Source organism: Rutidosis leptorrhynchoides, chromosome 8, assembly GCF_046630445.1.
Source record: "Rutidosis leptorrhynchoides isolate AG116_Rl617_1_P2 chromosome 8, CSIRO_AGI_Rlap_v1, whole genome shotgun sequence".
Taxonomy (NCBI): Eukaryota; Viridiplantae; Streptophyta; class Magnoliopsida; order Asterales; family Asteraceae; genus Rutidosis; species Rutidosis leptorrhynchoides.
In genome coordinates this window covers 366,836,078-366,854,761 of record NC_092340.1, presented here as the reverse complement: position 1 = coordinate 366,854,761, position 18,684 = coordinate 366,836,078, and the positions used below count along the sequence as shown (strand labels likewise).

At 35.7% G+C, this 18,684-nt stretch overlaps 1 protein-coding gene across 1 annotated transcript; it reads left to right on the top strand.

Moving 5' to 3' along the window:
- The first annotated feature begins 11,354 nt into the window (after nt 1-11,354).
- LOC139861502 (uncharacterized) lies at nt 11,355-15,152 on the top strand. The gene is made up of 2 exons (XM_071849900.1): nt 11,355-11,488; nt 11,658-15,152. The coding sequence occupies exon 2, from the start codon at nt 11,678-11,680 to the stop codon at nt 14,960-14,962; it is 3,285 nt and encodes a 1,094-aa protein (XP_071706001.1). The 5' UTR covers nt 11,355-11,488; nt 11,658-11,677; the 3' UTR covers nt 14,963-15,152.
- The last annotated feature ends 3,532 nt before the right edge of the window (nt 15,153-18,684 follow it).

Sequence of the window (18,684 nt, the reverse complement as noted above, 5' to 3'; positions counted from 1 at the left end):
TTGAAATTCAACGGATCGATGTGGGGGTAATCCCGGTAATTCTTTCGGAAATACATCGGGAAATTCTTTTGCGACGGGAACATCATTGATGCTCTTTTCTTCAGTTTGTACTTTCTCGACGTGTGCTAGAACAGCATAGCAACCTTTTCTTATTAGTTTTTGTACCTTCAAATTACTAATAAGATGTAGCTTCGTGTTGCCCTTTTCTCCGTACACCATTAAGGGTTTTCCTTTTTCTCGTATAATGCGAATTGCATTTTTGTAACAAACGATCTCTGCTTTCACTTCTTTCAACCAGTCCATACCGATTATCACATCAAAACTCCCTAACTCTACTGGTATCAAATCAATCTTAAATGTTTCGCTAACCAGTTTAATTTCTCGATTCCGACATATATTATCTGCTGAAATTAATTTACCATTTGCTAATTCGAGTAAAAATTTACTATCCAAAGGCGTCAATGGACAACTTAATTTAGCACAAAAATCTCTACTCATATAGCTTCTATCCGCACCCGAATCAAATAAAACGTAAGCAGATTTATTGTCAATAAGAAACGTACCCGTAACAAGCTCCGGGTCTTCCTGTGCCTCTACCGCATTAATATTGAAAACTCTTCCACGGCCTTGTCCATTCGTGTTCTCCTGGTTCGGGCAATTTCTAATAATGTGGCCCGGTTTTCCACATTTATAACAAACTACATTGGCATAACTTGCTCCGACACTACTTGCTCCGCCATTACTCGTTCCGACACCATTTGTTCCTTTCGTTCTATTAACCCCTGGTCCGTAGACCTCACACTTCGCCGCGCTATGACCATTTCTTTTACACTTGTTGCAAAATTTGGTGCAAAACCCCGAGTGATTCTTTTCACACCTTTGGCATAGCTGCTTCTGATTGTTGTTGTTGTTGCGGTTATTATTGTTGTTGGGATGATTGTTGTAGTTGCTGTTGTTGTTGTTGTTGTTGTTGTTGTTGGGTCGTTTGTTGTAGTTGCGATTGATGTTGCGATTGTTGGGATAATTGTTGCGATTATTGTTGTAATTTCTGTTGTTGTTATATTGGTGATTCTTATCACCGTTTTCCTCCCACTTTCTTTTGACTTGCTTCACATTGGCCTCTTCAGCAGTCTGTTCTTTAATTCTTTCTTCAATCTGATTCACTAGTTTGTGAGCCATTCTACATGCCTGTTGTATGGAGGCGGGCTCGTGTGAACTTATATCTTCTTGGATTCTTTCCGGTAATCCTTTCACAAACGCGTCGATCTTCTCTTCCTCATCTTCGAATGCTCCCGGACACAATAGGCACAATTCTGTGAATCGTCTTTCGTACGTGGTAATATCAAATCCTTGGGTTCGTAACCCTCTAAGTTCTGTCTTGAGCTTATTGACCTCGGTTCTGGGACGGTACTTCTCGTTCATCAAGTGCTTGAATGCTGACCACGGTAGTGCGTACGCATCGTCTTGTCCCACTTGCTCTAGATAGGTATTCCACCATGTTAACGCAGAACCTGTGAAGGTATGCGTAGCGTACTTTACTTTGTCCTCTTCAGTACACTTACTTATGGCAAACACCGATTCGACCTTCTCGGTCCACCGTTTCAATCCGATCGGTCCTTCGGTTCCATCAAATTCCAAAGGTTTGCAGGCAGTGAATTCTTTGTAGGTGCATCCTACACGATTTCCTGTACTGCTAGATCCAAGGTTATTGTTGGTATGTAGCGCAGCCTGTACTGCGGCTATGTTTGAAGCTAGAAAAGTACGGAATTCCTCTTCATTCATATTCACGGTGTGTCGAGTAGTCGGTGCCATTTCCTTCAAAATAGTTAAATGGAACAAGTTAATCATACAGAATATTAAGAGTAGTTAATAGTATTTCGTAGCATAATATGAACTCATTTATAAAAGCTTATTCTTCATATTAGCGTTTTATAAGTTTAAATTCGGGTAGTACCTACCCGTTAAGTTCATACTTAGTAGCTAATATACAATTCAACTACTACAATTCTATATGAAAAAACTGATTATAATAATATTTCGCGTTCAAACTTTTATACAATATTTTACAAACTTACAATACCGCTTATTTTACATAAAGTATGAAATATAGCACACAATAACTTTGATACAAGATAGTTGTGAAGATAATTCTAGCTAGTACACAAGTCGTTCAGCAAAGGCAATAAAGACACGTAATTCATACGTCCAGAAACAAGTCATGCATTCTGGTTTTACTAGGACTACTTCCCATCCTTGGTCTTGTGCAACATAACCGTTATGGCCGTTGATATGACAGCGTGTTGTAACATCGTCAAAGGGACGAGGGTTACGTAATGTCCAACAGTCCCGTAATAATCTAAAAACCTCATTTCTTACCCCAATTACCGACTCCGTCACTTGTGGAAACGTTTTGTTTAATAGTTGTAGCCCGATGTTCTTGTTCTCACTTTGGTGAGAAGCGAACATTACTAATCCGTAAGCATAACATGCTTCTTTATGTTTCATGTTAGCCGCTTTTTCTAAATCACGAAGTCCAATATTCGGATATATTGAGTCAAAATAATTTCTTAACCCGTTGCGTAAAATAGCATTTGGGTTCCCCGCAATATATGCGTCAAAGTAAACACATCGTAACTTATGGGTTTCCCAATGTGATATCCCCCATCTTTCAAACGAAAGTCTCTTATAAACCAAGACATTCTTGGAACGTTCTTCGAATGTCTTACAAACTGATCTCGCCTTAAATAGTTGTGCCGAGGAATTCTGGCCAACTCTAGACAAGATTTCATCAATCATGTCTCCGGATAGGTCTCTTAAAATATTGGGTTGTCTATCCATTTTGTGTTTTTAAACTGTAAAATAGACAAGAGTTAGATTCATAAAAAATACTTATTAATACAAGCAATTTTTACATATATCATAAAGCATAAGCACACTATATTACATATATTACCCCACACGAATACAACTATCTTATTCCGACTCGCTTGTTTCTTCTTCTTCGGTTTTGGTTCGTTTTGCCAAGTTTCTAGGGATATATGATGTTCCCCTAATACGAGCCGTAATTTTCCACATTGGTTTAGAAAAACCTGGTGGTTTAGAGGTTCCCGGGTCATTGTTACAACTTAAGGACTTCGGGGGTTGACGATACATATAAAGTTCATCAGGGTTGGAATTAGATTTCTCTATTTTTATGCCCTTTCCCTTATTATTTTCTTTTGCCTTTTTAAATTCAGTTGGGGTAATTTCTATAACATCATCGGAATTCTCGTCGGAATCCGATTCATCGGAGAATTGGTAATCCTCCCAATATTTTGCTTCCTTGGCGGAAACACCATTGACCATAACTAACTTTGGTCGGTTGGTTGAGGATTTTCTTCTACTTAACCGTTTTATTATTTCCCCCACTGGTTCTATTTCTTCTTTCGGTTCCGATTCTTCTTCCGGTTCCGACTCTTCTTCCGGTTCCTCTTCGGGAACTTGAGAATCAGTCCACGAATCATTCCAATTTACATTTGACTCTTCATTATTATTAGGTGAGTCAATGGCACTTGTTCTATTGGTAGACATCTATCACATAATATCAAACACGTTAAGAGATTAATATATCACATAATATTCACATGTTAAAAATATATAGTTTCCAACAAAATTTGTTAAGCAATCATTTTTCAAGTAAACACGGTCGAAGTCCAGACTCACTAATGCATCCTAACAAACTCGATAAGACACACTAATGCAAAATTCTGATTCTCTAAGACCAACGCTCTGATACCAACTGAAATGTCCCGTTCTTATTGATTAAAAACGTTCCATATTAATTGATTTCGTTGCGAGGTTTTGACCTCTATATGAGACGTTTTTCAAAGACTGCATTCATTTTTAAAACAAACCATAACCTTTATTTCATAAATAAAGGTTTAAAAAGCTTTACGTAGATTATCAAATAATGATAATCTAAAATATCCTGTTTACACACGACCATTACATAATGGTTTACAATACAAATATGTTACATCGAAATCAGTGTCTTGAATGCAGTTTTTACACAATATCATACAAACATGGACTCCAAATCTCGTCCTTATTTAAGTATGCGACAGCGGAAGCTCTTAATAATCACCTGAGAATAAACATGCTTAAAACGTCAACAAAAATGTTGGTGAGTTATAGGTTTAACCTATATATATCAAATCATAATAATAGACCACAAGATTTCATATTTCAATACACATCCCATACATAGAGATAAAAATCATTCCTATGGTGAACACCTGGTAACCGACATTAACAAGATGCATATATAAGAATATCCCCATCATTCCGGGACACCCTTCGGATATGATATAAATTTCGAAGTACTAAAGCATCAAGTACTTTGGATGGGGTTTGTTAAGCCCAATAGATCTATCTTTAGGATTCGCGTCAATTAGGGTGTATGTTCCCTAATTCTTAGATTACCAGACTTAATAAAAAGGGGCATATTCGATTTCGATAATTCAACCATAGAATGTAGTTTCACGTACTTGTGTCTATTTTGTAAATCATTTATAACCTGCATGTATTCTCATCCCAAAAATATTAGATTTTAAAAGTGGGACTATAACTCACTTTCACAGATTTTTACTTCGTCGGGAAGTAAGACTTGGCCACTGGTTGATTCACGAACCTATAACAATATATACATATATATCAAAGTATGTTCAAAATATATTTACAACACTTTTAATATATTTTGATGTTTTAAGTTTATTAAGTCAGCTGTCCTCGTTAGTAACCTATAACTAGTTGTCTACAGTTAGATGTACAGAAATAAATCGATAAATATTATCTTGAATCAATCCACGACCCAGTGTATACGTATCTCAGTATTGATCACAACTCAAACTATATATATTTTGGAATCAACCTCAACCCTGTATAGCTAACTCCAACATTCACATATAGAGTGTCTATGGTTGTTCCGAAATATATATAGATGTGTCGACATGATAGGTCGAAACATTGTATACGTGTCTATGGTATCTCAAGATTACATAATATACAATACAAGTTGATTAAGTTATGGTTGGAATAGATTTGTTACCAATTTTCACGTAGCTAAAATGAGAAAAATTATCCAATCTTGTTTTAATCATAACTTCTTCATTTTAAATCCGTTTTGAGTGAATCAAATTGCTATGGTTTCATATTGAACTCTATTTTATGAATCTAAACAGAAAAAGTATAGGTTTATAGTCGGAAAAATAAGTTACAAGTCATTTTTGTAAAGGTAGTCATTTCAGTCGAAAGAACGACGTCTAGATGACCATTTTAGAAAACATACTTCCACTTTGAGTTTAACCATAATTTTTGGATATAGTTTCATGTTCATAATAAAAATCATTTTCTCAGAATAACAACTTTTAAATCAAAGTTTATCATAGTTTTTAATTAACTAACCCAAAACAGCCCGCGGTGTTACTACGACGGCGTAAATCCGGTTTTACGGTGTTTTTCGTGTTTCCAGGTTTTAAATCATTAAGTTAGCATATCATATAGATATAGAACATGTGTTTAGTTGATTTTAAAAGTCAAGTTAGAAGGATTAACTTTTGTTTGCGAACAAGTTTAGAATTAACTAAACTATGTTCTAGTGATTACAAGTTTAAACCTTCGAATAAGATAGCTTTATATGTATGAATCGAATGATGTTATGAACATCATTACTACCTTAAGTTCCTTGGATAAACCTACTGGAAAAGAGAAAAATGGATCTAGCTTCAATGGATCCTTGGATGGCTCGAAGTTCTTGAAGCAGAATCATGACACGAAAACAAGTTCAAGTAAGATCATCACTTGAAATAAGATTGTTATAGTTATAGAAATTGAACCAAAGTTTGAATATGATTATTACCTTGTATTAGAATGATAACCTACTGTAAGAAACAAAGATTTCTTGAGGTTGGATGATCAACTTACAAGATTGGAAGTGAGCTAGCAAACTTGAAAGTATTCTTGATTTTATGAAACTAGAACTTTTGGAATTTATGAAGAACACTTAGAACTTGAAGATAGAACTTGAGAGAGATCAATTAGATGAAGAAAATTGAAGAATGAAAGTGTTTGTAGGTGTTTTTGGTCGTTGGTGTATGGATTAGATATAAAGGATATGTAATTTTGTTTTCATGTAAATAAGTCATGAATGATTACTCATATTTTTGTAATTTTATGAGATATTTCATGCTAGTTGCCAAATGATGGTTCCCACATGTGTTAGGTGACTCACATGGGCTGCTAAGAGCTGATCATTGGAGTGTATATACCAATAGTACATACATCTAAAAGCTGTGTATTGTACGAGTACGAATACGGGTGCATACGAGTAGAATTGTTGATGAAACTGAACGAGGATGTAATTGTAAGAATTTTTGTTAAGTAGAAGTATTTTGATAAGTGTATTGAAGTCTTTCAAAAGTGTATAAATACATATTAAAACACTACATGTATATACATTTTAACTGAGTCGTTAAGTCATCGTTAGTCGTTACATGTAAGTGTTGTTTTGAAACCTTTAGGTTAACGATCTTGTTAAATGTTGTTAACCCAATGTTTATAATATCAAATGAGATTTTAAATTATTATATTATCATGATATTATCATGTATGAATATCTCTTAATATGATATATATACATTAAATGTCTTTACAACGATAATCGTTACATATATGTCTCGTTTAAAAATCATTAAGTTAGTAGTCTTATTTTTACATATGTATTTCATTGTTAATACACTTAATAATATATTTACTTATCATTTAACATAATTAACCAAGTGTATCAATATCTTAATATGATTCATATGTACCTAGTAAGACGTTGTTATAACGATAATCGTTATATATATCGTTTTCGAGTTTCTTAAATTAATAGTCTCATTTTTATGTATATAACTCATTGTTAAAATACCTAATGGGATACATACTTATAATAAAAACATGTTAACTATATATATAACCATATATATGTCATCGTATAGTTTTTACAAGTTTTAACGTTCGTGAATCACCGGTCAACTTGGGTGGTCAATTGTCTATATGAAACCTATTTCAATTAATCAAGTCTTAACAAGTTTGATTGTTTAACATGTTGGAAACATTTAATCATGTAAATATCAATCTCAATTAATATATATAAACATGGAAAAGTTCGGGTCACTACACTAAACTTGCCAAAATTCCAAAATGGTGACTAGGTCAAAGGAGTCAAACTCCTCTCATCCATTCATTTCATCTTCTCCATCTTTCTTCTTCTTCTTTTTCTCTCAAAAACACCAACAAGAATTCATCATCTAAATTCGGATTAGGAAGTTAGCAACAAAACAAATTACAAATTCGTGATCCTTGCATCTTCCTCTTCGATTCCATACCGATTTCATTACATTTGGGTAACTTTCTAAAATCACTAGATTTTGTGTTATTGATGTTTTTAACTTATAAAAGTGTTAATTAGTGTCTATGGCTCAAGTCTAACATGAATATATGAATTGTATGCTCGATCTTGTTGTTTTGAAGTAACTAGCATGAACTTGAATTTTAGTGTGTTGTTCTTGAGTTTTGGATGATCATATGTTGTTAGATGTTAAAAGTTCATGTTCTAATTGTGTTCCTAGTATCACTAGCTTCAATTTGATGTGTAGGTTGCTTTAGAAAAGTTCATGAACTTGATTTATGATTTTGGTGAATTTGGGTTAGGGTTTGATGAACTTGAAATGGACTTTTGATGCATTGAATGCCATGGATTATTATTGGTAAGTGTTTAGTTGGATTGTATGCTTGATTACCTTCGAAACGGCATATCATTCATGTAAATTGGTTGCCCGAATCATTGAATTGCATTTATGAACTTGTATGCGGTTAATGTTAAGCATTAGATGCAGTTTTGGTTGTTGTAATAGGTAGATTGATTGATGAAATGTGTTTAGTTGTTTTCCTCGTCAAATTACCTTCCCAACGGTATAAGATACTTGTCTTGATTGTTTGCGGATCATAAATTGTGTTTGTTTGGATTTTGGTTCGTGCACTTGAGACTTTCAGCAAACAGAACCTGAATACTAATCTGGACGCCGTCCAGATATTAGGACACCGTCCAGTTCTTCGATACTGGACTCCGTCCAGATATTGGGACGCCGTCCAGTCCTTTAATACTGGACGCCGTCCAGAAAATCTGGACGCCGTCCAGTTACACTTGAAGTTTCTGTTTCGTTTTACCATTTTTCGAAAAATGTTTACTATGCTACGCACCTCCGATTCACATGTAACTTGTTCTAACGTGCTCATATATGATTAAAAACCTCAGAGAAATAGTTCGGGACCCGACCCGAACGTGTTGACTTTTTCGTTGACTTTGACCCGACCAAGTTGACTTTTAATCAAACTTAACCAAATGTTTGTGCAAATCGTTCTAACATGCTTTTATACTCGTATCTTGCATGAAACATGACAATTTGACTCACATGTTGTAGTATTCGAGTCGTAACGAGCCATAGGACTAATTGAACATCTTCGACCTATCGTGTTTACCGTTATTGATACAACCTATTGTTTAGGTCAAGACTAGCATTGTTCTTTGCACACGTTTACTTGTTGAAGTACTTTACTACTCGTGCACTCAAGGTGAGATCATAGTCCCACTTTTACTCTTTTGAAACTTACATTTGGGATGAGAAAACATAAACGTTCCTTTTTAACTAAGTGAACACAAGTACAGGAAAACAAACATTCTACATACGAGTTTAGAACAAAAATCCTCAATTCGATTATCATTAGTTACACTTGCCGGGTGTAAGCGAGAACTTATGTTATATGGCCATATGGGTTTGACAAACCCTCATTCAAACGGTTCGCTACCGTTTACGAATGAAATATATTTTCGAGAAACAGTGTATGTTCTAGCACTAAGGTGATGCGGTTCTATGGAAGGAATGTTAAGCATTGATAATTGGGTGCTCGTGATAACAAATTTTTGGAATGGTTAACTATTATTGAAATGTTATAAATCTTGTGGTTCATTTGTACTTACTTACTTAAACCTATGATTTCACCAACGTTTTCGTTGACAGATTTCTATGTTTTTCTCAGGTCCTTGAACGATACATGATACATGCTTCCGCTCATTATTTTGATACTTGCATTGGATGTCGAGTATATATGCATACATGGAGCGTCTTTTGGCTACTTTTAAATTGTGTCGCATAAGTTTCATTTGTACTTATAACTTTGTAACGTAACTTGTGGTGGAACTATTCTTGTAAACTTTGAACAATCTTTACATTTGAAATGAATGCGACATATCTTTTGGTCAAACGTTGTTTTAAAGACTTATGACCACGTAACGGGACCTAAGTAGACGGCGCCGTCAATGACGATTTTGTCGGGTCGCTACAACGTGTATTATTAATATGATTATACAAAGGGTATAAATTATATATACGTTAAGTTTAGTTACCAGGGTGCTCAATTTTGTAGAATATTTTGATAAACGTTTCGGATGAAACAACTGAAATCTTGTGATCCACCTTTATATACAGATTATGCGAAACACTAAAACTATGAACTCACCAACCTTTGTGTTGACACTTGTTAGCATGTTTATTCTCAGGTTTCCTAAAAGTCTTCCGTTGTTTGCTTATATGTTAGACAAGCTATGTGCATGGAGTCGTACATGGCATATTTTTCAAGGAAACGTTGCATTCACCAAATCATCATCATGTATCTTATTTTGACTGCATTGTCAACGAAAGTACTATTGTAAACTATTATTTACGGTGATTATCTATATGTAGAAATCATCAGATGTCGAAAACCTTTGATTTAAATATTCATTTATGGTGTGCCTTTTCAAAAGAATGCAATGTTTACAAAACGTATCATATAGAGGTCAAATACCTCGCAATGAAATCAATGAATGACGTATTGTCCATATGAATTTGGAGCGATCGTCACACTCAGGTACGAAAGAAATCTTTCGCTGTGCATTTGCTCAATTTAAAGATATTATTTGGAGTCATTCATGGCATATAGAATTCAGTACCTCGCAATGGGACCAAATGTTGGAGACTTCGTCCAGGTGAATTAGGACGGGTCTTTACAAATATAAAGTAAAACAAGCACAAATAAATTTTAATGGGAGTGTTTTAATTTACAATGAATTATTTAATATCTTTTACGGAGTATTTATTCACGATAGTTTTAAGGATTTAGAATTGTCGTGAACACAGAGAAAAATTTGTGCATGGTGGTTACCGATAACTTTTAATTACGATTATCAAACTATACAAATATTTTCTGCACGTTAACGACAAGTCGACAACTCTTAGTTAATGATAGTTGTAAATGTTTTCATTAGAATAATTCTAATTTTAAGACTTATTATATGAAAAATTGGGGGGGGGGGGGGGGGGGGGGGGGGAATCTATTTAAAAACGAAGATAAATAATTTGGTCTTCAAATAGAGTAAGACCATTCATAACCGGGCGTCAGTTTAGTCCGTCAGATGACATGGACTTAATTGACGAAAACTGACGGACCCTAATCGGGTGTCAGTTTTGGGCGTCAGTCGGGACCTCAATGCAAATTTTTTTTCGTCAGTTTGATTTTTAACCAATCAATGATTTTCCAATTTTAATTAATATATATTTTTTATATTTAGTTTATTTTTCCCACCCAATTTTCAATCAGATTTTACCACATCACTCTACCTAATATTTAAGTATTTGACACAAAAAACTGACACACACAGTTAGACCACTCTTAACCATGACGTAGTGTCATCTCAGGACGGACTGCCACATCAGCGTCACATCAGTAATTTCTTCCCATTACTAACTGCTAATAACCATGACATACCCATCACATACTATCTCACACTTATTTTACAATAAAAAAAAGCTTAATTTACGACAAAAAACGCATATACTCAGTGATGGAAAATGTCGTGCAACGGCGAAATGCAAGACGGATATACCAACGACGGCCATGAACGGAGTGCTAGTATTGGTGTGCTTCAACCACGGGCTCACACACGGGTCCATTCACGGACACTGACATTGGTATAAGTATTACGGAGGAGTATCTAAAAGAAAGAAAGTCACGGAATGGTAAAGCAAGTCAAAGTACGAAGTACAAAGTCTGAGGCCATCTGGCCAACTTAAGAGGCGTGTTCGGTGTTCGGGTCAGTTTTAAGCGAAGTCACCGGATCCGTAAATTTAGTCTCCAAAATAAGATTTTTATTTTTTATTTAATTTTAATAAAAAAATTAAAAATACAAAGCACTTGCTCCATGATTGTGTTTTTGAGTAACCAGTAACATTATTTTCGGCTCTTTTTTTGGGGATTCAAGCTTTCGTTCTTTCTTTTTACGAATATCTACAATACACAAAATTCGATTCACTGTCACTGTATCTGTCTACATAATAATCATCATCTTACGCGACTTCAATCAACAACGGTAACACTCTATTCATATTAGGGCTTCATTTTTATTTTTTGTTTTCTTACATGCCTGATGTGTATACAGTATAAAATTTTGAAATTAGGGGTTTTGTGTTATGTTTGTACCTTTAATAGAGTATTTACGTAGTTTATTTCCTTTTTATGTTGTTGATTTGTGCACTTAGGGTTAATTACAGTGGCAAGTATGAAAGAACACGAGGATGATGTGATGCTTAGTGTTGAGCAAACTACTGTTACAATTGACGATGAATTAGTAGTAAGTAAGGCGAAAACCGAGGGTTTGTCGGCTGAGAAAGATGACATGGAGGATATGATAGTGGATGTTGTTGGTGATGATGATGTTGATGGGCAGACAGTTGAAGAAGCTGCAGTTTCAGGCGAAACTAGGGTTTTGAGTTGTGAGAAAGTTGAGATGTTAGTGAATGACGGAGGATCGACGGAAGATGTTGTGCACGAAAACGTTGTTGCGAGTGGATCTAACGGTGTGATTGATAGTAAGGAGTCAACTGAAAGAGGTTTGACCGATGAGGCGGTGGAGGAAGGTGTTGAAAAAGAAGATGAGATTGTGGATTTGTCTGGAATTGGTGAGTCATTCGATGAAGTTGATTGGGTAGTTGTGGAGGAGGGTTTCGCTGGCAAAGATGAAGCAGTCGATGTTTTCGGTGAAGGAACAGGTGAAGTTGATGTAAGGAATAAAGAAGAGTGTGTGAGTACAACGATTGAAGTTGAAACAACGGATGATCGAGAAATAATGGATGTGGATCGTGTTGTGATTAAAAAAAGTGGAGATGAGAACGAAACGTTAGATTCTTCGGTGATTTCAGAGCCGTTGAACGCTGTTGATCATGGTTCTGAGGATGTTGATGTGGTGGCGTTAGGAAATGGGTTAGATGACAAAGATGAAGGTCGTGTGGATCCGAATATGGTTTGTCCTGATAATGCAACTCATGTAGACAGTTCAGAAATAGGTGAAGTTACAACAAAGGATGCTCAAAACGTTGAAAATGGAGGTGGGATAAGTGACTCGAAAGCGGCTGTTGAATCTGTGATCGAAGAGTCTCAAACAATAGAAGAGAAAGAGGAAACAAAAAGTAAAAACGAGGTGATTGTGGAACGGCATATTGAATCGGTTCAAGAAGAAAATGTTGTTATGGATGATAAATGTAGTAACGGAGATGTGGTATTAGATTCGTCGAAGATTACAGAATCGTTGAACATGGTCAACTCTGGTTCTGAGGGAGTCAACGGTGAAACACGTATCGAAGGTGTAGTCAAACATCAAGAATTTTCATATGTAGACGCTGACATGGAGATAGGGGATGATGTAGGGGTGGACATAGATGAAGTATTGGGTTGGAAAGATGAAACGACAGTGTTTGATGATGTTACAAATGGCTGCCCAGAAAAAGATCAAGACTTTAAGATTGACGAAAACTTCGAAAATGTGGAACCGGGACTTTCGGCAGGACACCGGGAGGAAAACGTCAAGTCCCAAGAACCAATTGTATATGCACGTCGTGCGGAAGTTGAGGTTCCACTTTTTGACGAACCGGATTTGATTAAATCTCCATTGTCAGAAGATGAACATATAGAAATCGAGACCGACTCAGATGAAAACGTTGAGTACATGCAAGAAGACGAGCAGAATAACGTGACCGAATATTCCGGAAGGTTGTTTTCGCTGCATCAGTCACGTTATTTTATGCCGCCGAAAAAGGAAGGTGAGTTTGCAGTTTCTGATTTGGTGTGGGGTAAAGTAAGAAGCCATCCATGGTGGCCAGGACAGATAATGGACCCCGCCGATGCATCACAAAAAGCCATGAAGTATCATAAAACGGGTCGTTATTTGGTAGCGTATTTTGGAGACCATAGTTTTGCTTGGAACGATTCGACCACCCTGGTCCCGTTTCGGGCTAACTTTTCTCAGATGGTAAAGCAAACCAATTTAGAATCGTTTAAAATTGCGGTTGAGTCTGCTTTGGATGAGGTCAGCAGACGGGTAAAATTAGGGCTTGCATGCTCGTGTGTTCCAAAGAATATTTATAAGAAGATTGAATATCAGGTTATAGAAAACGCCGGAGTTCGAAAAAAATCGTCTACGAGACGCGGTTTAGAGAAATCTGCCAGCGTGGCATCTTTCGAGCCTGATAAACTTGTTGAATATGTGAAATTACTCGCGCAGTTACCCTATGAAGGTGATAAATTGGAGGTTGCAATGGCTAAGGCTCAGTTATCGTTTTACAGTCGTTATAAGAAGCTTCCGGAACCTTCCGAGTTTCGGTGTTATGGAGAATTGTTGGAAGATGCTTCTATTGAACAAGTTGATACGAACGGTGAGCAACTCGAGAACAAGTTGATTGAAACGGGATTGTATCCAAATAAGGAGATAAGTTTATCAGATGTAACGGATGATGCACCAGAATCAGGATATGATGTCATCAAGAAAAGTAAGTCGTCTGGTTATAAAAAAAGAAAGGCGCGTGATTCAATTTCAAACGGTTCGGTGAAAAGAAGAAATCGCGTTCCTGATAAAGCACCTGTCGTTTCTGTCTCGAGTGTTAAACCGTCTTTTAAAATTGGTGAAATGATTCAACGAGTAGCGAGTCAGTTGACTGGGCCACCATCGAAGGTTGACCATGGTCAACAAGATGGTCAAGATGTTGACCAAGTAGTTGGTTCTACTGAAAACTTTCAAGAAGCATCGGTAGACCAGATGCTATTACAATTGCATATAACTGCTCAAAATCCAATGAAGGATTACGTCTTTTTGAATACCATCATACCTTTTTTCTATGATTGGAGAGCATCTGTTTTTAGCAAGTCTTTGAATAAGAAGAAGAATTCAACCGTTGAAAAACCAGTCACTATTAGGGAAATAAAAGCATCGAGCGAAAACGACCCTGTAGATTTTGAATTCGACCTTGAAGATATTAACGATTCGTATTGGACAGACAAGATCATCATCCAAAATCAACCTGAAGATCAAATTTTGCAAGATCATCAAAATGGAGGGTTAGATCATCAGATTGTGTCATACGATCAAGATAAACCGGCAAAAAAGAGTCGCCAATCAAATAAAAAACGAGCTTCGAGTAAAAAACACGAAAAAGTTGAAGTAAAGGAAGAATCAGAGGTAGAAAAGAGAAGGCGAGAAAATTTGGCTACGGAGCTTGTATTAAAGTTTACAGAGGGCATCAATTTTTCTTCGGAGGTTAATTTAATAAAAATGTTTAGACGATTTGGGCCGTTGATTGAATCGGAAACCGAAGTTGATAGACAAGGGGGTCGTGCAAGAGTGGTGTTTAAAAGATGCAGTGATGCTGAAGTTGCTTATAGTAGTGCTGGAAAATTTAACATATTTGGGTCGATCGATGTAAGTTATGAGCTTAATTATACACCGTTAGTCTCGTATAAACCGTTGCCGCTTGGCCTTGTTTCAGTATTACAAGACCCAATGGATGCAAGCTAAATGCCGTTGTTTCAGAAATTATTCTTGTTAGACAGTCGGTTAGATTGGTTTTTTCTGTTTCGTTAGATATTTTACTGTTATTGTAAATTACCTGCTGAGTGTTGAAACTTGCACGACTTTAGCTTTTGTCAGATTTGTTGAAACTTGAAAGTATAGTTGGCCATTTAGCAATTGGTTTACTCCTTATTCATCTTACAGGACCTTTATTTTTGCTGTTCCATTATGTTTATTATTATGTGATTGAGATGATCCTCGTGAGTAATACGGCGGACCCAATAAAATTTTCGACTGAGCACAACGCTAAATAATTTTAACAATTTTGCGCTCTCTTTTGTTTTCGCATTAGTTTGTTTGCTATACCAAGTGTCTAATATCTTACTTGTTCCACGTTCGGATTGATTTGAATTCAGGCTGAACCCTGTGTTTATTATCAGTTGATTGAGTTCTATAAAAAATAAAGCTCAACTACCTAAAGAACAAACTATAGATAGTATGGTGCAAAATTTAGGATGTATCTTTAAAAAAAAAAAAAAACATTAATCTCTTTCAACAATAATATTAGCTATTAGCTATTGCAAGGTTGGATATCCTACTACTAACCTCCTTTCACCTACTGCCTATCAGAAACGCAAAATTCGCTCATGAAGAAAAGTAAATTTGTAGGTCACATAAAGAAAACAGACCGGGCCGTTCGTTAACTCATGACAACAAATTAGTACCGCTACAATTTAAAACAACAAAGGGAAGTTGTTGGCAATATTATTTGTAACGACCCTCGATTTTCCAACGTTTAATTAATAATATTTATTATTAATGCTTGTGTTTAATGAATGTATTTCTATACATTTACTTGCTACCGTACTTGACTTTACATGCCCGACTCGTCTTGGTGACACATGAACTTTTGACGAATAATATTCCGGATATTATTTGCACTCATGATTAAGTTTTATTAATCATTTTTAATTAACTAAGGTTACTAGTTAATTACTTGGACTTTGTTTATTTAATTGTTACTTACTTACATACTTGGGCTTTATGAATGTTAATGGACTTAGAAGCCCACCCTACATCCTTAATGGATTATTTAGCCCATCTTATTTTGCAAGTATCATACTTAGACTTAACTAGATTAATTAACTAGTGCAGGAATCTAGTTACTTGTATCAATTACACCTTGTTCCCATGCAAACTCACTTTATTACCATTTTGAGCCATATGCATGCAAAGAACTAGTGGGCTTTTCCCTTCCCCCTTTGATCCCTTGACCGTCGGCCATACAAGGAGTAAAGGGAGGCTTTGTTTCAATTTTTGTATTACTTAGTTGCTAGTTTCCTTTCATTTTCTCACACACACAAAATACTTCACATTTTTCTCTCAAAGTTCTCTCTCAAATTGTGAGCTTCTTTCAAGACTTTTCTTCTCTTTTCCTTGTCTTAAAACCGAAACATAAAGCACTCATCATCATCATTCTTTTGCTTGTTTGTTACTTGTTCTTGTTTGTGGTTTACTTACTTGTTATTGTTGTTGTTACTTACTAGTTATTAAGAATCAAACTCTCTAGTTTGTTCTTCATTTTATCTTGTTCATACAAGAACATATAAGAACATAAACTTTCTAGTTTATGTTCTACACTTAAAGTTCATGAGTTAAAATCATACTTGTAGTTCATGTTGTAAACTTAAAGTTTACTTTCTTAAAGATCAAAGCCTTGGCTTGAATCTTTAAAGTATGAACAACTATGAACTTGTTACTTGTTTATTTAGTTTATTCCTTCATTTTGAACATGTTCGAATTCGTGATTTTGGTATAATGGTCAAGTATTACAAGTTAATCTTGATCTCATACTTCTTGAAACTAAAAGCTAACTTTATAAGTTCAAGAACATGGAAGTTTAACTTTCTAGTTACAACTTCACATACTTATGAAAGATCTAAGTTTCTATAGCTTATGGTCTTCTTAATTTGTTGTAAATAAGAGCTTGTAAGCTTACATACACTTTACAAGATGAAAATCTAAGTTTCATAACTTATGGTTTCATTAAAGTAAAGATTCAAGTGTTATAACTTAGGATCTAACTTAATAACTCTAGATCTAGACTTTTGGGTCTAGGATATTCAAGATCTAACTAAGAACTATGTTCTACAACTTAAGATCTTGATTAGTTAGTTTACTTTCAAGTTTGTAGTTCAATATTACTTTTATAGTTCATGTATGTGTCGGATCTAAGATTTTGATGTAACTTTAGTTCATCAAGCTACCTGCAACACTTAAATGAGTTGTGCTACATGTCTTAGACTTACACAAGTGTTATGATGGTCAAACCTTGGTTAAGATGATGCAAACACATCAACGAGTTGTACACTTGAAGCTATATGCATCAAGGATGAGAACCGAGATGAACATCAAGCACCAAAAACCCACCGGAACACTAAACCTACTGTTTTTCGGGTCTGATCAGAATACCTGGACTACTGTAAATATGATTTTCAGTTAGCTCTGTTCGAGTAGATAATTTTTCGTTTAAGACTTGTCTTAATCCGAGTTACGGTTTAGGATCTATGGCCCTCCGAACGTCACTATGTCCTTTTAACGTTGTGCTAAAAATTCTGACCTACTCGCACTTAAACCGTCGCCACGGTCAAAAGAAGACGAGTTTGGTTCTGGAATTTTTACAGCAACTAAAGGACTCATATACGGAGCCATGGCCACTGGTCTCACCTCACTTAAGTAGGTATAGAGGCCGTGGTGACTGATCGAAGTCAGCCTTTGTTTTAAACTCTTTTCTAGAACGAAACTTACTTTATACTTTTTATTTGATGATGAATGATGATGACCCTTAAGACCTAATTTACATACTTATAAACCTATTGGGACGATTTACTGACTTAGTAACTTTTGACTTAAGTTGAGGACTTTCCGGACCTACATACTTGCTTACTTTCCCGAGTCAACTTTACTACTAGTTTACCACTGTGAGTTATAGCATCTCTTTTTACTTTAACTATTTTGGGAACTGAGAATACATGCGCATTTTATGTTTTACATACTAGGCACGAGTACTTAAACTTTATATATGTGTGGGTTATACAACGGCATAAACTTTCCCCTTAGCTCGGTAACGTTTAGTCATTGGTCTTTGAACCGGTGAACGCGAATCTTAGATATGGATCCATAGGGTTTGACATCCCCACTCGGGCTAGTAGCGCTAGCATTTAACGGGTGTTTAATACTTCGTAAACATACGCACTCGCCAAGTGTACTTTTAGGGGGTGATAAACGTTAAGTTAGTTACCAAGTGCCCACGGTTAAACATATACTTTACATACTGTTTTGAAACGCTCTTTGTAGCACTGAAATCTCGTGGCCTACCTTACATTACTGTTATACTTAAACTATAGCTCACCAACCTTTGTGTTGACGTTTTTAAGCATGTTTTTCTCAGGTGCTTAAGGTTGCTTGCTTCCGATGTTGTACTAGTCATGCTTTGTAGACACCCGCTGCGCTTGTTAGAGTTGTCACCGCATGAAACGTTTTATTTGCATTCAAACTATGTTACCTTTTGAAACAATGATTTGTAACGACCGTTGGGTCACGTACTATTACTAATTGCTTCTGTTCATTGAAGCATACTTTTGTTGTAAAACATTGATGTTGGTTAAGACATCACCTTTTATATTGAATGCAAACTTCTTTTGAAACCGCATATAGTATTTGACCTT

What these genes read in the sequence shown, in the direction of transcription:
- LOC139861502 (XM_071849900.1), top strand. Translation starts at nt 11,678, where the DNA reads ATGAAAGAACACGAGGATGATGTGATGCTTAGTGTTGAGCAAACTACT.